Source organism: Porites lutea, chromosome 7 (genome assembly GCF_958299795.1).
Source record: "Porites lutea chromosome 7, jaPorLute2.1, whole genome shotgun sequence".
Classification (NCBI taxonomy): domain Eukaryota; kingdom Metazoa; phylum Cnidaria; class Anthozoa; order Scleractinia; family Poritidae; genus Porites; species Porites lutea.
Window position 1 is genome coordinate 18,113,474 of NC_133207.1, and position 21,911 is coordinate 18,135,384.

Here is a 21,911-nt window from a genome sequence, read left to right on the forward strand (position 1 = left end):
GCGTTATAATAATAAACATTTAAGGTAATTGCTGCACTGATATTTTTGATAATGTTACAAAACAATTAGTTCACTCTTCAGCTGTGCTTATGTCGAGAAACTGAGAACTTGGGAAGTTTGGAGAGCACTCAGGAGGCCGGAGTTGCGCTCGGATGCTCTTCGAGCAACTCTTACCTCTTTCGTGCTCTCCAAACTTGCCGCGTGCTCAATGCCTCGGCATACCCACGCAGACGCATAAACTTATCGATAACTGATTTCGCAACATGCAATATCACGTGTCTCATCGTAATTTCAACGTCTACTCTTCTTTTTTTAAATGTACGTATTAATTTCCAAACATCGATTAAGCAATTAGTTGACTACATATAATTCTTTCCAATGAAAATTTCTAATAAGCACACTCTGCAATCCTCGGCTGACTCTTCAGTATCTCTTTAGTCGCTGTTTCTAATTGATATTATTTTTAGGTTGACCTAAGATCCATAAAAAGTTTACAAACAAAAAATAATTAATTTTTTTTGTTCTAGATTGTCTAGAATTTAATGGGAGGCAAAAACGAGAATGTTTTACGCAGATCGTACTTGTTACTCTCGTTATTTGGCAAGTAAATTAAACTTTGAAGATAGCGCATTGAAGAACATAAACGGTAGGATGAGATTCTGGCAGCTGCGAACACTGAACAGACGTTGAGTTGCTCCAGTACCATGTAGGCGTGATTAGGAAACCTCATGCATTTGATTTATGCGCGCGGAAGCACAATTTGAAACAAAATACACCTATTGAGCTTTTGTTAGCGGCGATTTTCAATCATAAATCATTTCCGATCCCGCATGGCACTTAATTTCGTGTGGTCGTTCCATAAAAACCAAAGGGGGAAGCTTTTGAAAAGATTTGCGTAGCGCTGTTCCCCCTCATTCAACCAAAGACGAAACTGCTCAAAATTGAACCCCATCACAGACTTGGAAAGCAACATGGGACCTTAACGACACACACCCTCAGGGCGGTATTGAGGTAATGCCTCCCCCTGGATTCAAACTTGAGATTGGTCGTCAGAGTGATCCGAGGTAGCCAATGTTTGCTAGAAATATAAACATCCCTGGAGTGTGTGAGTCTGGGAATGGAATGTTAAAAACGGTCTTTAACAGCATGAATGACTGGCTCCTTGGTAACTTACCGTGGTTGTCATAGCAAACAATCTTTGTTAAAAACGATTAGGTATGCCCTGCCTGTGTAAGGAGTGTTAAGCTGATAAATGAATCGAAAATGCGCGCCCAATACATCTGCACTTCCATGACGTACCTGACCTGAGGCAAAACTCGCTAATCGATTTTTCGGGGAAGTGGAGGAAATATTTATTGTACGATCCAAGAATATCCAACGTGATGTAAAATGGTGGGCAATAAGTTTGGAGAATTAAGACGTGTTCTTGTCACATTACTTTACTTGGTATCTGCGCTAACCAACTTTTCAGAAGGTAATACTACATTAATTACATAGTATTTCCCAACGTTTTTATGAAATGTTTTGAATCACTACCATCATATAAACATTACGTGAACCCGTTTTGAGGTGAAATGAATTTTTTCGACGGTAAGTTTTCTTGTGATCATATTATCGGTGGTTGGACAAATTTTGTCGAAAAATGATCATTCAGGTTTGGATAGAATATTCAAGAGATATTGTTTCCAGTGGCAGCTATTTATAAGTGAACAAGTTATTTTTCAAAATAGCGACCAAAAAAATAACTCACAAATAACTGCTCAAGAGATTTCTTTGCCACGTTATAGTTCTCAGTTGTTCCGATCCTTAGTGTTGAAGTTAGGAAAACTGTAACATGAGCTTGTAATTATGCTGGGATATCGTATTTCACTCCAGGAAGAATTTTGGAAACTATCTGGCGTCATGATCTGTGAATCGAAACTTTGCTTTTAGGTTCAAACCAACAAGGGAGTGTCTAAACCATTTTTGCGTGAAATAGGAAGCGCGCGTTTTGCCTCTATACATCTGTTTGTCGAAGCGATTCAAAGCGTGCTTAACCTCTTTTTAATAAGTTTATGTTAATCAAGGAACATTTTATATGAACCGGCAGGTGAACCGCAATCCAGAAAAGACGGGAACATCGAGCAGAATTCGGTTCACCTTAGGAGAAGAATAGTGATTTTCATGTCAAAGTGAAAACTACAGTGAGATCGAGGTTTGCGTTACGATTACTCTTTGAGAAATTTAAAATGAGCTGCTAAGGCTGAAAAAAGAAAAAAAGAAATAATAAAAGGCTCTGCGTGATATTCATCGTTGCTTGGATAAATGTCAATATTGAGGCGATGTCTCAGAGGGGAGTGATACCATCTGTCGTTAAATTATTGCTACATGTGAAGGGTTATTAAATAATACACCCTTAAATGTGTTATTTTCCTGCAAATGCTGAAGCGAAAATGGACCTAAAATTTGAAAAAAATTTTATTGATCACGTAACAGTTTTATTCTTCTGCATGGTTGATAAGACGGGACAAGTTCTTTCCAAGACACTGATTATACACAAAAGCAGTTATCGAATCGGGTGCCAATCAGAATGATTGTTTTTGCAAACGAGAATCGATTTTAAAGAAGAATAAGATTATTGTGACGTCTAATGGAACAAAACTACAAAACAACCGCAAGAAAGATGAAATTTTAGCTTGTTTAGTCGAAGTTTCTAAACTACAATCAGTGATAAGGCAAAGGGATTTTCTGTTAAACTATAATCTGTGCTTTGACGTAACTTGGATGTCGTTCATATCGTAGAATTGTCAACAGAAACAAAAAGAGAAAATAGATTTTTTATTTAGTCAGTGGCACAGGCGACTCGAAAAAAAATTAGAGTTTTTCCCAATAGGAGTCTTGCACAATAATATGACCTTCTTGTTACTAGTCAAGATGCTTTACCACTAAGCTACAGAAGACGCGTGGGAGCCTAAGCCATTAGAACAGGTTAATGAATCAAACATCCCGCGAAATTCTAGAACTGGAATGTTGATAGGTGACATATATGTTTCATAATATTAAAAGGAAATATATGTCCTTGTTTCGAGATTCGGCCATTTAATTAATTCAGTCAATTTTGGTGTTTTGGGCATGAGTCATGCAAATGGCTCCACTCCTTTTGAAGGAGTAATTTGAGTACGGTGGATTCACAGACTAATTTCTGTTTTAGGGTTTAACGTCATGTTTAATATAGTGACCTACTTTTTTGATACAAAATACGAAACAGCGTCCAACAGTGATTAAATCGTTTGAATACAGTGTATGAGAAGAAATAAACCAGTTTGTGTTTGATGGGTCATCACGTCTCCTTATTGTCTCTCAATTTCATCCTTTTGTTAGAAAGTAATTGTAGAAATAATTCATTTTTTGTGACGAAAAAAAGAAAGAAAGAAAGAAAGAAAACCTATCGTTCGGTTTTAAATGTTTTCTCCTTCTAATTATGCGATTTTTTTTTACATTTTTTCACAATAGGCAAGAAATGTTTCCTGCAAAAAAACTCTCGACAATAATGTTTTTCCACTGTAAAAGAGCGCCGGTGTAAAAACGAAAATGCCACTGATAACTCAAGGGATAATACTTTATCGTAGCCATTGTTAATCAGTTGCCGGCACAATCTGTCACAGCATTAGGCACAAAGACTTAATTTTAATAGAGCGAAACCAATTAACATGTTTTGTAGCTTTGCATGTTGTTTCGCTTGATTTGCAGTCTTTCGATTGCATTTGAACAAAAAGTGTGAAAATCTTGAAAATATATCCCCAGCATGAAAAACCATTGTTTTATAAAGTTCTCGCAAAAATTTCGTGCCACACGCATTAAAGCGGGAACAGAGTGGTAAACCCGAGTTTCGGGAATTAAAACAACAAGAGCTTTATTACGAGCCGTGGAGAATTCCTATGCATTGACATGTTGGTTTTAGAAATTTTTTATTTTATAAAATACCGTACCGATCAAGGCTGGATACTGGTGGACCCAAAGTTGAAGAGTATAATAAATTAGTACAGTAAAATCCCATTTATGTGATAACGTATACATGTAGTATGCGCAGCTTCAACGTTTACAAGGTTTACCAGTTTTTCTATCAAGAGCAAATTTGAGGCTTTTAATCGTGATAATGGTTCTTTGAATGACATTCAAGCTCCACTTCTGAGACGTCAAGTGTGTCCCAGACCTGGTTTTTATCCAGTGTTTCACGGTCCAGTTCGTCTTCTAGTATGTCCCAATCAATTTCCACCAGTTCTTCTCAAATTATAAGTTCTTGTTTGTCGTGAATGAAAATTATTGTGGAATAGGTACATTGTATTAGGCTTGAGAATCTATCTACTGGGTGGTGATCTTTCTGGCACGCTCCAGCGAAATTATGTTCCTTTTCTTCAGGCAACTCCTCAGTGGTTTATCTGCTGCTTCCCGTGCTTTGGCAATCTTGGAGGTCCTTTTGTTTCATTTTATTTGCAAACCGCGGCAAGACAAGCGCAGTATTTAGAGCGCTTGATTGTAGAGTGGAAGGTGGCGCGTTCAATTCCCAGGGCCGGACCAATACTCAGGCCTTAAATAATTGATAAATAAAAGTATGGCTGGATCTTTTCATAGGTAGGATGACCAAGTAAAATGGGGTCGCCGTCTCTAGTAAGAGACCTAAAGTAGTCCTTTCGTGCTAAATACATTGACGCCTAATTAAGTGCGTTTTTTAACATGACTTAAACGTTTCCATGGAATAGATCTTGCTTGTTTCACAGTTGTGTTTAGATTAGCGGCCAATTTTACTGTCTTGAGTTTTGTAAGAATCAAGTTACTTTAAACTGCGTTCTGAGCTTTTTCTAGAAAATAAATTAAGGTTAATGTTCTCTGATCCTTCCAAACAGGTGAGCTGATTTGTGTTTGTTCGACGCCATGGTCATCAAGTAAGTGACTATATTACGTACAATTGTACACATGCATGCAGTATCATATCTGGACATGTTACATGTCACTTTGGAGAAGTAATTGGTAAATGATAAATGCCTCTGAACTTCTGATTAACTAAGCATCCATTGTTAATGATATATGAAATAAATCATATATTATTATAAATGATATATCATTAACACTCATTTCTTTCACGGGAACACATGAACCCACAATTGACCTGCTCCCAACGTGACTGGCTTCATAGCTCAGTTGGTAGAGCATCGCACCAGTAATCGCGAGGTCACGGGTTCAAACCCCGTTGAAGTCCTGAATATTTTTTTCAGGCTTCTTTACGCAATTGCATAAATTGCGTTCACTGCGACGATCATTTCTTCATTTTCATAAGCATCCATTGTCGATTGTATGGAAACGCCCCCAGAAAATTACGATTACGATTTACAAATTTCCTTGCAACCGTGAGTCAGAGCAAGTATAAAGTTCGTTGGCGTAAAATTCTGCCGGTTAGCACAATTGGGATAGCACCGATCGGTTGAATCTGTTGAACGAGAGGCCCGGGTTCAAACCCTAGCCTGAATACTATTCAGGGTATTATTTAAAAATATCATGTATCAGTTCAGATGATCGCGTCAGTGGACGGTGAGGCGAAGTTGTTGGCCTTCTCTCTTTCATTTTTTCTTTATCAATAGGGAGCGACGACGGCGACGGCTACGAAAACGTCACTTAAAAAGTGAATTCGCGCTGCCTGAAACTTTATCGCGCTTATTCCATCTCGTTTAATTCGTCAAACGTGGGCAAATTTTTTTGGAGTTGAATTTTGAAGGACTGTATCAAAGTTTCGGAATAGAGAGAAAGTTGTCTTGTGTTCCCGTCCTCGACAAAACGTGAAAGTAGGCACTTTCACATTGTAGCCGTGCAGCGATGGCTTAGATGCAAGTGCAAAGTTGTTGTTTTGCTAATCTTATCTATTCCCTTTTTGCCGTTTTCGTTGCCGTCGCCGTCGTCGGTGCTTAAACTCCCTAATATAAACTGGAAGGGGACGTAAGGGAACCCACAATACTGTACGAAAAGAGTAGGGAAAGTAGGGGAAGTTTCCTTAGTGTTGTGGTCTACCTCTACAATGTACCTTTGTTATCACTTCGCTTATCACAGCTCATAAATGGACCGTTAGAGGCAGCAAGTGGCGCCATTATGTGCTGACGTCCAACTTGCTGTTCATCTTTAATGTAAACCGGACACGTTCTGTTTTCCTCAACCATAACTACTCACTACCCTGTTCAATCGCTTCTTTTTTTATATTTTTAGGTTCCAGCACTTGGTCATCCTCAAGTGCTTCCCAGTCAACCTCGCCTTCGACTAGTATTTCTTCAACAAGCTCATCTTCAGAAAGTCTTTCGTTAACAGTCTCATCGTCGCCCAGTGTATCCCTGACAGATTCGTCTTCAAGTGTTTCCCAATCAATGTCGTCTTCCTTTTCCCAGTCTATTTCCAGCACCTCTTCTCAAAGTAAGTCACAGTGGATCCTCTTTTCCGGGTACGCCCTCGGGACCGACGCAAGTGTCCCCGGAATAGAGGTGTCCCCTGAATGGAGGTCGGGCTGGGGTTTGGTAATACTTAACCAACAAATACAACATTTTTCTATTTATATTCTATCTCGGAATCTGCAGTTATTATTTCAAACAGATCATGTAAAAAAAAATCATGATTAACTTATCTCTGCGATATTGTGTGTTGAATTCCCTCTAGTGTTGTACAGCTATTTAAAAGACAGTGAGATATAAAAAAAACCTAGCAATAGGTTAAAAACAAAAATCGAAACAAAGTAAACCCCCCCCCCCCAAAAAAAAAAAGTGAGATAGTTCATGTTGTGGAAGTTGTCGTCATTGTGACTAGTCAATACACCTGTTATTATCACCGCTTTTTGTGGTCAGTCACTTTTTACGTGCTAATGGAAGTTTCTGGATCGATAAAAAGTGTCCCTTTCCCTTGAATAGAGCTGTCCGTTCAATAGAGGTAACAGCGTTTTGCAGGCATTTTTCCGGGACAAATTTTGTGTCCCCGCAGTGGAGTTGTCCCTTAAAGAGAGGTGTACCAAAGATGAGGTTCCACTGTAATATATTATTTTCTAATCCTTCGTTTAATTTTTTTTTAGGTTTGTCATCCTGTTTTTGCTACTATCCAACATCAGGTAAACTGTTCATAGGGTAGTGACTTTCGTTGTTGACATATCTTTTATTACTTATTCAAAGTTTATCGTTATTTGCTCCAATTAGGCTCATCAACATCTTCATCGTCTGCGAGCACATTTTCTCTATCAAGCACAAGCTCTGGTTCATATTCTTTCACAACATCCTCATCTGCAGAAATAAAGAGTTCCGTGGAATCTGTCAGCAGATCTTCCTCTGTCAGTTATTCCATTTCTTCGTCTGTTAGCCCATCTACCTCCAAGGCGTCTAGCTCAGCTTCTTCGTCAGCAAGCGCAGTAAGCTTGGGCTTAAGTTTGTCTTCTGTGAGTTTTACTGAATCTACCAGCACGTCGTCCTCAGTCAGTTATTCCATTTCTTCGTCTGTTAGCCCATCTACCTCACAGGCGTCTAGCACAGCTTCTTTGTCAGCAAGTACACTAAGCTTGAGCTCAAGTATTTCTTCTTCTGCGAGTTTTACTGAATCTACCAGCATATCTCCTTCTGTCAGTTATTCCATTTCTTGGTCTGTTAGCCCATCTACCTCACTAACTCTTAGTAGAGCTTCTTTGTCAGAAAGTACAGTAAGCTTAAGCTCAAGTATATCTTCTTCTACGAGTTTTACTAAATCTATCAGCACATCTCCGTCTGTCAGTGATTGTATTTCTTCGTCTGTTAGCCCACCTACCTCTCAAGCGTCTAGTACAGCTTCTTTGTCAGCAAGCACACTAAGCTTGAGCTCAAGTATTTCTTCTTCTGCGAGTTTTACTGAATCTACCAGCACATCGTCCTCTGTCAGTTATTCCATTTCTTGGTCTTTTAGCCCATCTACCTCACAAACGTCTAGTGCAGCGTCTTTGTCAGTAAGTACACTAAGCTTAAGCTCAAGTATATCTTCTGCGAGTTTTACTAAATCTGTCAGCCCGTCTCCGTCTGTTAGTTACTCTATTTCTTCGTCTGTTAGCCCTTCTACCTCACAAGCGTCTAGTACAGCTTCTTTGTTTACGAGCACACTAAGCTTGAGCTCAAGTATTTCTTCTTCTGCGAGTTTTACTGAATCTACCAGCATATCTCCTTCTGTCAGTTATTCCATTTCTTGGTCTGTTAGCCCATCTACATCACTAACTCTTAGTAGAGCTTCTTCGTCAGAAAGTACAGTAAGCTTAAGCTCACGTATATCTTCTTCTGTGAGTTTTTCTAAATCTATCAGGACATCTCAGTCTGTCAGTGATTCTGTTTCTTCGTCTGTTAGCCCATCTACCACACAAGCGTCTAGTACAGCTTCTTTGTCAGCAAGCACGCTAAGCTTGAGCTCAAGTATTTCTTCTTCTGCGAGTTTTACTGAATCTACCAGCACATCGTCCTCTGCCAGTTATTCCATTTCTTGGTCTTTTAGCCCATCTACCTCACAAACGTCTAGTGCAGCTTTTTTGTCAGTAAGTACACCAAGCTTGAGCTCAAGTTTGTCTTCTGTGAGTTTTACTGAATCTACCAGCACGTCGTCCTTTATCAGTTATTCCATTTCTTCGTCTGTTAGCTTATCTACCTCACAAGCGTCCAGTACAGCTTCTTTGTCAGCAAGTACACTAAGCTTGAGCCCAAGTATTTCTTTTCCTGCGAGCTTTACTGAATCTACCAGCATTTCTCCCTCTGTCGGTTATTCCATTTCTTGGTCTGTTAGCCCATCTACATCACTAACTCTTAGTAGAGCTTCTTCGTCAGAAAGTACAGTAAGCTTAAGCTCAAGTATATCTTCTTCTGTGAGTTTTACTGAATCTATCAGCACGTCTCCGTCTGTCAGTTATTCCATTACTTCGTCTGTTAGCCCATCTACTTCACAAGCGTTTCGTACAGCTTCTTTGTCAGCAAGCACGCTTAACTTGAGCGCAAGTTTTTCTTCCCCTGTGAGTTTTACGGAATCTATCAGCACATCTCCCTCAGTCAGTTATTCCATTTCTTCGTCTGTTAGGCCATCTACCTCCCAAACGTCTAGTACAGCTTCTTTGTCAGCAAGCTCACTAAGCTTGAGCTCAAGTATTTCTTCTTCTGCGAGTTTTACTGAATCTACCAGCACATCTTCTTCTGATAGTTATTCCATTTCTTCGTCTGTTAGTCCATCATTGATGAGCACATCTTTATCCTCAACTTACTCTTCAAGCATATCTTCAGGTAATGCGTACATTACTTAAATATACCTTTTAAGGGTTCTTACCCAACCAAAAACCGATTGCATGGTAGTAATTTATGATGCTAATATATAATTTTTCTTCCTAGCAGTTTCCACAAGTTCCTCTTCTTCGTCTGAAAGCACTTCTTCTTCATTGTCAACGTCGGATTCCTTTTCACATTCACCGACTGCATCATCGTCAGAATCATCAGCTTCAGCATCTTCGTCCTCGTATTCCTTTTCGACTCCAGTCAGCAAATCATCAACGTCGTTATCGCTTTCATCGAGTACGTTATTGTCTACAAGCGTGTCCTCACTTTCAACTTCGCCAAGTTATTTAGCCTCTGTGTCTACAGCATTCTCATCGTCACAGTCCAGTTCCTCATCTGTGAGCACATATTTGTCGTCATCTTCAGTTTTCTCAAGTGACTCATCGTCGACAAGCACGTCCTCACTTTCAATTTCACCAAGCTCCTCATCACCTAGGTCTACAACATTCTCTTCTTCACAGTCCAGTTACTCATCTGTGAGCACATCTTCGTCCTCAGCTTCAGTTTCATCAAAAATTTTATTGTCCACGAGCTTGTCCTCACTTTCAGTTTTGCCAAGTTCTTCATCCGCTGAGTCTACAACTTACTCATTTCCAGAGTCCAGTTCCTCATCTGGGAGCACATCTTCATCGTCAGCTTCAGTTTCTTCAAGTGACTCGTTGTCGACAAGCGCGTCCTCACTTTCAACTTCCTCTGAGGCTGGAGCAATTTCTAGTTCTTCTGTAAGCATGTATTCGACTTCAACTTCAGCTTTATCTATGAGTATGTCATCATTGAGTACGTCATCTGTGAGTGCAACGTCATCTTCAACCTCGCTCAGCATCCTATCGTCGGCAAGTATGTCATTCTCAGCCGCAAGCATATCTTCATCGTCATTGTCGTTCAGCACTTTGTCAGCTTCTTTAACTTCGCCCATTGGTACAGCAACATTGAGCACACTCTCCTCCTCGTCTTTGAGTGTTTCGGAAACTTCAGGTACATGGAATATTTTGTTTACATAAGGTTTAATACTTTTACGAATTCTATAGGCTGCATCACGAAATCTTACACCACACAATCTATTAAACATTAGACATTTTGATAAAAGGGAGCATTCCTTTTAATATTTTCTGTCCTTAGTATATTTTACGAAACAAACAGCAGCGTCAAAAAAAAAAAACTGTTCAGTAGATTGCGATTTTAAGATGCTATGTGATGCAAAGTTCCACAGTTATTGGTAGAAGCTAAGCTGAAATCAGCTTCAGCCTGAGAATACAGCCGACATTTCACCACTGGTTTCCCCGCGAGGTGACCTCTGAAGAACGAGCGCAGAAATTCCAGACTGATGACGTGTCACTGCCCAAATCTGGGAAGTACTTCTGATTAGTCGTGCTGCAAGGAAAATTTCCTTCAACCAATTAGAAGCACTACCCAGATCTGTGCATTGACATGTCACTAGTATGGATTTCTGCACTCGTTCCTCAAGCGTCATTTCGCGGGGAAACTAATGGTGGCGTCGCGAAATATCGCGTATGGCATAGCCCCTTCAATTTACTCAAAAATGATTAGATTTCATTGAAATCAGTAGCCTTTGAACGTGAATCCATGTAAATTTAGACAGGCAGTAAAACGTCTTTACTTTAATTTTCCAGCGATGCAGATCAGAAGTGTAATAAACGAGAAGAAAAGGATCATGATATTTTATTGGCATTTGTTTTTTTTTAGTTGTTTATCTCTTTATTGCATTAATAGAATCAATTCAGCCCACCAGCTCGAGTTCCGAGTATGTGCCATCATCGGTTACACAAGGTATGGAATTGTGTTAATTGCGCTAATTTTAGCACTGGGCTAAGTTAATTTTCGCAAAGAAAGACCTTCTAGGACTTTTGCTGGGTCCATGGAAAAATTGGCCAATAGCTGACCGGCGCGTTCTTAGTAACGAAGCCAGAAGTCCTTGCCAAAGCTTACTCGGCCCAGTTTTCTCCTCGTTTCTAAAGTGGCGAGTAGTTCACATGACGTCATGTCCGCCATATTAGTGTCCCAAAACAATAAAACGGCGGCCATGTCTGTGTCCCAAACCAATCCTGTGGGAGTTGAAGTCTTCTGTTGTCGCAATGAATTCGTATAGCTGGTGGCGACGTGAGTGAAAAAGCTCTATTCTGTAGTTGCTTTGAACTGAGCCATTAACCATCACAACTTAGTTAAATATGATTTTTTTTGAAACTTGCAAGCAAACTTTGGTTGCATTCCTTTTGACCAATGGAAATCCGGGTTTTGCGATCCAAAATTTGATTTTTCGTTCCATTAAGGACTAAACCAATCTAAGATTGCAATCTGAACGATCCATCTTCGCACTTGGATCGTTCAGATTGGTATCTCAATCTGGTTTTAGATTTTTATTCCATTTAACGAATTAAGCTTTTCGATTGCAAGATCGTGCTCGTTCATCTATAAACACAGCGTTTCAAGGTTAGTTTGGGCAAAAGTTATTTACACTCCTCCTTTGTTGTATGCTGTGAAGGATTGTAGTATATTAAACTCAAGTTCCCCAGTAAATCTAAATTCATAAGGAAGAGAAAACGCTTGCATTTTGTCATCGTAAAACTATAATGTCCAACGCATGTGTGTTTAGAACGCACTTCTCAGCACTTGAGAATTCGTAATTGTCTTCTGAATTTTCTTGAATCAAATTCCAGATTATTTTAAGTTGACGAGTCCCAGTATGAACCACCACTAGTTAAAGAGCTACTTTTCTTTCCCTTTCTCCAAGAGAAGACGCTTGATTTAGCGGAAAGAAATAACAAACGATGTGTTTAAATTGAGAGGAAGATCAGAGCAACCGGCAGCTACTGTATGGATCAATCTTTAATCAGATTTTTTTTCCAGCAAGCGCGAAAATCCAAACAATTTGGATTGTCTAAATCCGAAAAAAGATTGGCTAAAAGGAATGCAACCTCTAGCACACAACCACATAATATAACGAAATTCGATTTAACTCAAAAGTTAATTTAAAAAACGTTACTTGCTGGAAAGTAAGAGGGCATAGAAACTTCAATTCTCCCGTATACTGAAAATATCATTGAACATTTCCCTAAAAAACTAATAAAATTTGAGGCATTAATATTTTTGTTTCAGTAATGGAGTTCCTGGAGAAATGGTAAGCAACTTGGAGTCTTACTAATGAATGTGTAATATTTCTTATTGTAGATCCCTGCGGTATTCCTTTTTGTCAAAATGGTGGAACATGTTTTGTCGAAAATGGAACAGCAGCATGTACCTGTTTACCCGGATACAATGGATCAGTTTGCGAACAAGGTAGATGACATACTACTTTTGCGTGCACGTCCACTCAACAGTGGTGTAACGATTTATATTCCTTGCGATTCGATTCAATTTCGATTATTTCGATTCTGTTATGTAAATGTTTCTTAATTCTCATAACATAACGCGTAATGTTAACAACATGTAACCCTAAACCCTCAATTTGAGCAACAGGGACATGAAGATTCACAGTCGCTTGGTTCGTAGCCATGTTTGAGAACCTGACAAAGAGCGTGTAGCACATGGTTTGCCTTGTTTGGTAATTCTCAAGGGGTGGTTGTGGGACAGAATTTTTACCAGGCAACACAAAATGGCCCACGAACTGCTATCTTCTTTGCTCGTCAATCAAAAACGCACATTTTAAAGAGCTCAGTTCTGGATTCTGATTTTACAATATAATAACCCACTGAGGGCACCCTGGAAAAGGTGTGTAAAAATCGAACCAAAATCGAAACTTTGTATCACAATCTCGCATGACCTCTCGCGGACTTAACACGTTGTTGAGGTTGTCAATAAGGCCAATAAAGTTCTTTGTCTAATCAAGCGAACAATCGGTTCTGTAAACAAGGAAATCTTTTCCACATTGTACAAGGCTCTTGTGAGACCAATCCTCGAGTACGCTTCCCCTGTATGGTGCCCTTACCTAGTTAAGAATATTGTTCTCTTAGAGAAAGTTCAGAGAAGAGCTTCTCGATTGGCCTTAGGTCAGCGAAGGGGAGAGATGTCATACGAAGATCGCTGCGAAATGTTACGTTGGTCGCAGTTGACTGATAGAAGGCTATTATTTTTCTTTGATTGAATGCTATAAACTTGTATTCGGATTGAATAGCCTTTGTTTTTGCGATTTGTTTGAGTTCGCTTCAAAACGTACCAGGTCCAATCACAACTACAAACTGTAAGCCAAATCGGCGAACTGCGATTGTTATAAATACTCTTTCTTTGTTAAAATTATTCGTGAATGGAATGACGGGCCCGCCAATGTTGTTGAGATAGGAAAATAAGACGTTTTAAAATAGCTGTTAAATCGTACATGCGTATTTCTTAGGTTTTTATCCATCTTAGATTTTATTCATAAGCATATATTTTTAATTTTTATTTTTGGAAGTTTATTTACATAGGGTTAACCTCTTAAACTTCCTTTTTAGGGTATTATTTGTGTCGTTTACTTCTTATGATACCTTAAATAAAGTATGTATGTATGTTTGTATCGTGAATCAAACCGAACAGTCATAATCGCGATTAGTCGAGAATTCGATTAATCGCTACACCACTACCACTCAAGAGAGGTAGGATTTAACCCTCGTCCTACTAAGCGGGTCTAATGATACCCCTGCTGGTAATCAACATTTGCCGTAGCTCACATGCTTGGACAACGTGTTCGAAATTTAAGGAATTTGTCGTCATGTATAAGCCACCTTGAATGCAAATATTACTTTTATATTACATGTGGATATACAAACGTGGGGCTCATTTTCCTGTTGGGGCCCAAATCGACCCCAGCAACAAAAACAATAGCAACGACATTGACAGTAACCTAAGCTTGTTTGTCTACTTTGCACGTAAACGTTTTCCTTTGATTTCAAGGAGCTATGTTCATATTTGCATTCACAAATAGAAGTTTAATGAACATTTATTTTCTAAAGGTTATAGACTACTGTATAGCTTTAAAGCTACTTTTGTTATGGGGTCTGTTTTGACCCCAGTTGGTAGGATTTGTATGCAAAATAAGTTGCTTGGATGATGGTTGTTAAAGAAGCCGTGTCATGGCATTTACCAAAATGCAAACGATGTGAACTACTACTACAAAATTAAAGGGGCTGTGTCACGCCAGTCCAGTTTATTTTGTTTAATTTTGCAAGTTACTCGCCCTCAATCGCTATGGAACTTAAAGTAAGCAAAGAAATTACTTGTAAATGACACAAGCAGAGAATCGAGACAAACAAATATGTCTCCTGAGCATTATTTTTGAAGTTGCAAATAGCAGAGATCAACTTTGAAAAACTGTTAGGCTGAACAGTTTTCAAAAACCCTAATTTCAATCCTTTTCAATCTTCTTCAGTTTTGCCCATCCGTGGCATCTGTTGTATCTGTTGTGTTATTTTAACCTTCCTTTAATGTTTTAGGCGGTTATTTTCACGTTTCTCTTAATTTAACGGGCATTTTGTAATTTCCTACTTTGGCTGAAATTCGTGACACAGCTCAAGTGAGACATAAAAAATAACCGCTCAGAACGTTTCAAGAAGGTATAAATAACATAACAAATACAAAAGGAATCGCGGACGGACAAACTTGAAGAAAATTGAAACGGATTGCATTTGTTGTTGAAAACTTGTTTACCAACAGTTTTCCAAAGTCAGTTATTTTTGTTGTTTGTAACAGTTTCAGTTTCGGTTTATTTTTTTGCCAGAAAAAAAAAATACATATGCATACAGACATTCAATATATAACAAAAATGTTATTTAAAGATTAAAGAGACGTAAATTGTAAGTGAAAGAATTAAAAGTATTTTTCTGGCTAGGAGGCTCAAATAGAAACCTTGGAGCTTATTATATGAGCTTCCTCCCTAACCTAAGACTAAATATAATGAATAAATAAGCGGCAAAATGATACTGAAATATAATTAGGGTAAAAAGCGAGCAAAAGAAAACGTACAAAACAGAAAAACAGTAGCAAAAAACAAGTTATATTTACAAACGGTTAATCAACTAAAAAGAAATGTTTTTAATCTGGATAACGTTTGAAGTAATTCCCGGAAGATATATTGTCATTCACAAGTAATTCACAAGTAATTTCTCAATCTTCATAGCGGATAAGGGCGTGTAATTTGCATTACTTAACAAAATGAAGTGGCCAGCCGTGACACAGTCCCTTAAACAAAAAAGGCACGTTGTTAGTGATAAAAAATGATATGTAGCGCCAGAAAACAAGACACCAGATTCAAGACATCTGATTTGAAGAACGAGTTATTGCCAACCACTTATTGTTACTTTACTCAGTATGGGAAACAAAAATGATCTATCAATTGTTTTGTATTACAGATATAGATGACTGTGCAAGTGGTCCTTGTCATAACGGGGCGACGTGTCTTGATGGAGTAGATAGCTTTACTTGCAGATGCCCAGTTGGATTTGTCGGCGATCTCTGTAGTTACGGTAAAATTTCAACTATTTCTCCTTTCTTCTATTACCCCAAAGGATGCAGGGGCTAGTCTGACATTTCAGACTATGCGGAGTCGGGAACCGCCATATTTATTATATTCATACTGAGGTATACTCACTGAAAAGCCATTTCGTAAATTTTCCTACGCAAATGAGTTTTAGCCAATTAGAGGAGCGAACGAGGTTTCTCACACGTGAAAAGAAAAATGATACGTCCAATTAGAATTGCAAACGATGTTTTTTTCACGTGTGAGGAAAATGATCCGTTCAATCAAAAGCCACAGTTGTGTGTGAGTTTGGCGTCAAAGTTCCCTCCTTTTATAGGCGCTAAATGTCGATAGGTGCTCTGATGCTGTTGTTTGAAGTTGTTATTTGAAGTTTATTAATTCGTAAATACATAGCAGTTCGAAAACTGAATTGCCTATTTACTTTACAAAAATTAAATTATAGGTCTAAAAATTAACTAATCTATCTTAATTAAAAGGAATAAAAAAGCTAAAAAGAGATGAGATGCTAAGAAAAGTTATCGATTGGAAATACAAGCTGCGAAATTCAAAAACTCTAACCTATAAGTTAGTTGCTTTAAGACATCAAAGGATAATAAAGCTATTCTTATAACGGTCGGTTTTAAAACGTGGCATGTTAAAAGGTAGTGCGCAGCTTAATGAATAAGTAGATTCGTGCGGTGCAGGTTATTAACTTGGAGAGGCGGTGGTTGTTGTCATTTACAATTGTGTGAAAAAGTGACTCACTTATTTCGTCATGATGGGTTGCTAATTCCTTAAAGTTCATAATAACAAGAGCCTCATAATAGCTAACACCGGGGCAGATGATGGACATTGCTCTCTTCTGTATACGTTCCAATGCTTGCATTAAATATTTAGGCAAACTGAAGTGAAAAGCCGGTACTGCATAGTCCATAATTGATCTAATACAACTAGAATAGAAGAGCCTTAAATCAGTGCGAGTAACCTTAGCTCTCTTAAATTGTACCAAAAAATATAATCTCTCAGAGGCCTTCTTATTTCACTGGAAATATTGAGACCCAATAACTTTACACTGTTTACAACTTCTAAAGCATCGCCGTTAATGAGAAAGGGATCAAATTCTTAATGGGATTTTGTAAAGAACATTCGCATTTCTATACACTTAACAGTGTTCAGCCGGACTCTGTTTTCCATTGACCGTTGTACTACTCTATCTGTAGTGCGTTGGGCACACAAAAATTATACATACAGAAATTATACCATGCAGAAATTATTTTCACTTTTTTACGGCGCTCTTTATACAAAGGAAAGCGGACTAATATTTGTTTTTTCGTTTATTTCTGTCCATAATTAGACGATCCTTGTCTGCATAACCCATGTAAGAACAATGGAACATGCTACGTCGACGCTGCAAATAACTACACATTCTTCTGTGTATGTCCGATTCCGAAAAATTACGAAGGACAGGACTGTGGAGAACCAGGTAAAATGGGCCACACCAACTGTGACGGTAAAGTTGCCTTGTTTATAGACTTTCAATTAGTTCATTTTCATTGGGTCATCAGTCGCGATTTTCAGTCGACTTGCGGGCAAATCTGGCTTGTTAGGTTAGGCTTGTCATCATCATCATCAACAACAACAACATAATTCTTATTATTATTATTACTATTTTTAAAAGGGCGTACTGACTCGTGTTAAGGTTTACCCCCCGGGAATTCACCCATATAACAAAACGTGCCATATATTGACATTATGCTCCCTAGCTTTCCGCCTACCTCTACCTTCCAGAGCCTAATTCCATCCCAAAGTTCTGCAGTCAAGAAATAGCCTTTTCATGAACGTATATTTTTCAGTAGTGTGGGATCCCTCCCTAAAAAAACCTCGCAGCGGTCTCTTTTTATTTATTTTTGTATGTCTTTTTTAAAATGACAAAATTCTCCGTTGTTCAGTTGTGTTTTTTTTTTCTGTTTTGTGCAGTTCAATGCTTTTGGGATATAATGTACCCTTATGGAGAAGAGCAAGGAGATCGTGAAATGTTAGTGACAGACGTGCAAGCAGGATACTGTATACCAGTGCCTATTAACCCTGTTTTAGGCTTTTACTTCTTCGGAATTCAGCATTTTGAGCTCTTTGTAAGTACTCAGATCAAGTTGTGCTTTTTCGTTGTTTGGTAGGGGTGGTTGGAGAACTTTCGTCTCAATTGAAACCTAACTCCCTAACCGGATAACTTTGTCTTGCCTTCTAGATTTGTGCTAATGGAATGATACGTTTCGACGCAGAATTTGAAATGGAACGCCCTATTCCAACTTACGATGTAGTCAACTTTCCCTTCGATGTTCCCATGTTGACCCCATATTGGTCAAGAATCGATTATTTTGAATCTTTTTGTGCCGGTTCAGAAGACTGCAGCAGCATACATTATGTCAATCGTTCCGTAGTGTACTACCAAACCTACACTAAGGATTCTCAAACTCAGATGGCGGCCTATATCCTCGGTAATGCTAGTGAAGAAGTCAGAAATCACACGCGCCCGTCGGAGGCATTTCAAGGTTTCTCGGCCTCGTGGGTGCTTGTGGTCACGTGGCTTCGTCTTCGACCAGAGGACTTCTTTGGAGATGGAATTGAACAGGAACTTGTAAGTGATATTTAAGGGTCATAGAATGATTTGGGTGGTTTACTGGCAAAGAAAGGCATGTCCTGCTGTAGAATGAACGAGAAATATAAGTACAGCCGAACCTACCGTAAACGTCCAACAAAAATGTAAAGGGTTAGTGGTCGCTTTAGGGAGGTGATCATTTACGAGAATGTGTCCACAGGGGTGTATATCGCGAGAATTGGTCTCTACTCATCTGCTTTTTTGGAACAGAATTAATTGCGTTCTATTTCTAAAGTATGAGGTATGTGTAGTTTCGTGTTCTCACTACATGTTTTTCGCAAAATATACGTAGTGTAGTACACTCTGTCAACGTAGGGATCAGTCAATGAGTCAAGAGGTCCCGCTTGATAAAAATAATGGATAAGTATAAAACCGTCGCCACTGTTCCTTTTTTTTTCGATCCGACTAACCGCCCCTGGATGACGCCCCATTCTCTCTCCTTCCACAGTTCTTGAAAACTTTAGCCACCGTTCCTATTTTTGCCGATCCGACTGGCCACCCCTGGGTAACACCCCATTCTCTACGTCTCGCCTGTTCGTGAAAACTTTCGCCACCGTTTCTTCTTTTTTGCGATCCGACTGACCACCCCTGGGTAACACGCCGTTCTCTCTCTCTCGCCTGTTCTTGAAAACTTTCCCGATCAGCATGTCTTTGTCTGTTTGTTTGTTTGATTTCTACTGTATTGACCACGGAACCAATTTTCAGTAGTTGATTGTATGGATCAATATACGTTTCTGGGAAACTGTTCACCTACTCCTCCCCTAACCAACTTTAACACTTAGTTCTTACATAGGGCAAAATGTTGGCTTTGGGGAGGGATAGGTGGGCAGTTACACAGAAACGTCAAAATAATCCGATTATATTATAGTCGAGTAAATTATTTTGCACTCTGCAATGTTTTTACACTTTTATTTCTTTCAGACAAACACATTCCAGGCTGTCATCATCACTAATGGAACGTATTCGTTCGTCAAGTACCACTACCCTTGCGGGGCTATCACTTGGTCTGCGCCGCCGATTTTGTAAGGGGAAGCAATGTAGCGTTAGCCACGCCACTGCGAATTGCGCTACGTTTAAATGCAAGGCGCCATACTTATGCGTCACAGCAAAATTTTTCACCTCTTGAGAAAGACAATGTGTATACTTCTAGATAGAAAGATGCTTGTTTATTTTACCCTATTATTATATAGATAATGATGAAATACCAGGATTTTTCCTTTTGCTAAAAAATCATATCTTCATCGCGCGCAGTGAAGATACTATTTTTATCTTTCACGTGTGAGGATATTGGTGTCGCCATGGTTACTAACATGATTAGCCAATTACAATTTGAAATTTCGTTCACAAAATGGCTTCGAGGTGTGAAGACGGTACAGTTACTGGTGACTTTCTCGATGAGCTGCTAAATTTTCACATCGATACTTTTTCCGAGCTTGAAGAACGTTCAGGAAGATTTGCCGAAAAAAAAAGTTGTGTTTTATGTAGGAATTTCATCAGTATCTATGAAATAAACAGAACATTACATGGCCGCTTGGGGATACGACTTTATCTTCTCGAGCTGAAAGTATCTCGAAGATAAAACTTTCAGCACTCGAAGATAAAATTCGTATCCCCACACGGCCATGTAATATCCTCTATATGTAGCATTGACTGAATTGCTGGGTAGGCCAGCAAAAAAGCATACCCAATTACATATAGACATTTGACAGTACCAAAATCATTTAGTTCATTAGTCCGACCATGTACGGGTCTCGGATTGCGGTGACGAAGAGGATATTCTCACTCGTGGTACGTGGGGGAGGGGATAACTTTCATGAGGGGATGAGGATGTTGCCGCGCATTTATGATGAACCTCTAAAAGTCAGCAACTCGCCTGCCTTTAACTGTGTCTAGGCTGGCTATGGCCATAGCATCAGCGTACTCTGTCGTGCCAAAAGTTATCCTCAAGGCTTTCCTTTGTATGGATTCTAAGAGGTCTTCTGTGTGTATCATGGGAAAGCTCCTTTCATCATTCTAAAAAGGACGTTTATCCTACACAAGTTTGGCGTGAAATGTTTTTTGTTACATACCCAGCTCTCCTGACATGTCTTAAAAACTTCCGTGTGTTTTTCTTTGCCGAGCTCTTTTTGGTACCCTTTTAAGGGCAGATGAAATTGATAAACCCATATAGAAAGGCAGATAATCAGTTAAGGTATCCACGCAGCGGTAAACTATCACGATAAATTATCGTGGTCATCGTTGAATTAATTTATAAGGACCCATGAAAGCATAGGAAAATTGTTATATAAACTTTTTAACCTTTGTATTCAAATATAGTGAATTCTTCCCAGACTTGTATGACGGCTATCCTGTAGCAGGCTTCAACGCTGGAGATTTCGACTTCGCCGAGCCAGATATAAAGTATCCCAGTCTCGACAGGTGAGGTCTTATCACGTAACAATAGGCCACTTCCGAGTTCCAAAACCCTCACTTTCAAAATGAGGCCAAGTGCATAACCTTTCTTGTGAAAATGAGTTTTATTTGCATGAGAATGAAAAATCATTTCCATATCAAAGGCTGAGCACTTAACCTCGTTTTGAAACAAAGGCCCGGGGGAACCCGGAAATGGCTTATTAACAAATCCGTATTGCCCCGTGCACACGTATGGATATCTTTAAATCTGGATAATTTTGGAAACAGATTTTTCTTCCTCCCTTTTAGCCTTCCATTTACACGTAAACGGCGTTGTCGGGCACCAGAAACGTAGGTTTCTCAAAACGGGCCCCCAGGAAGGAGATTTAAAAACACCGGCTTCTCGTTTACGTGTGGACGGACGAAACAGGCGGTTTTTCATGTCATGCATCATATACTACTAGTATTACACATGCGCTGTAAGGGATGCTATCGTATTTCTCTCGTTTTAGTGTTTTCATGTGAACTGGCGTAAACGAATCAAACACGCTCCGATATCTCCCTGATACACGTGGTCAGAGATATAGAGCGTTTCACTTGCGTCGCGAACACTGGAACGGAAAAAAAAAACGTTTTCAAAAGAACAGACCTCAACCCCGACAGGATTGTCTTGGTACACCATCATGGTTGTAACAGCATGTGAAAATGCTCTATTGCGAGTAACAATTCATAAATTAGTTTTTTAAAGACCTCTATGCGTTTCTTTGCCATGCCTCTAATCTATATAGCAGGTAAGCATAATTAGTGTTTGGGTCTTATTGGACCCAAGATGACACGATTTGTAGTAGTACAAATCCACGGTAACAAAAACACGGGAGAACCAAAACCTGTTAAAAGGAAATCGGGGACTACCAACATGATCCTTTCTAGTTAACCTAGAGTATTTGCAACTACGTTTAGCTTGCAATAACTAATTCTGAAACGTAGAAATGAAAAATTGAGTTACTTTTCACGGAGCAAAGGTGTTCATAGTTTAATTGTTATCAACTTTAAAGGCTTTTTGTTATACACTTATTCTGGGCGAAAAGTACTA

The 21,911-nt window shown here is 39.0% G+C and overlaps 1 protein-coding gene and 1 non-coding gene across 2 annotated transcripts in view; both read left to right on the forward strand.

Moving 5' to 3' along the window:
• Positions 1-1,389: 1,389 nt before the first annotated feature.
• The window catches only part of LOC140944534 (uncharacterized), a 45,188-nt gene continuing 24,666 nt past the window's right edge, over positions 1,390-21,911 (forward strand). Inside the window, exons 1-14 of the mRNA XM_073393659.1 lie at positions 1,390-1,474; positions 4,884-4,922; positions 6,232-6,432; positions 7,079-7,114; positions 7,200-9,278; positions 9,384-10,301; positions 11,058-11,114; positions 12,513-12,620; positions 15,665-15,778; positions 17,126-17,254; positions 17,749-17,903; positions 18,017-18,406; positions 19,349-19,449; positions 20,744-20,845. Coding sequence (XP_073249760.1) covers positions 1,390-1,474; positions 4,884-4,922; positions 6,232-6,432; positions 7,079-7,114; positions 7,200-9,278; positions 9,384-10,301; positions 11,058-11,114; positions 12,513-12,620; positions 15,665-15,778; positions 17,126-17,254; positions 17,749-17,903; positions 18,017-18,406; positions 19,349-19,449; positions 20,744-20,845 — 4,514 coding nt within the window. The remainder of the gene's footprint in view (positions 1,475-4,883; positions 4,923-6,231; positions 6,433-7,078; positions 7,115-7,199; positions 9,279-9,383; positions 10,302-11,057; positions 11,115-12,512; positions 12,621-15,664; positions 15,779-17,125; positions 17,255-17,748; positions 17,904-18,016; positions 18,407-19,348; positions 19,450-20,743; positions 20,846-21,911) is intronic.
• Positions 5,164-5,236, forward strand: Trnat-agu (transfer RNA threonine (anticodon AGU)). Its single transcript has one exon. It is a non-coding gene; the product is annotated as a tRNA-Thr (tRNA).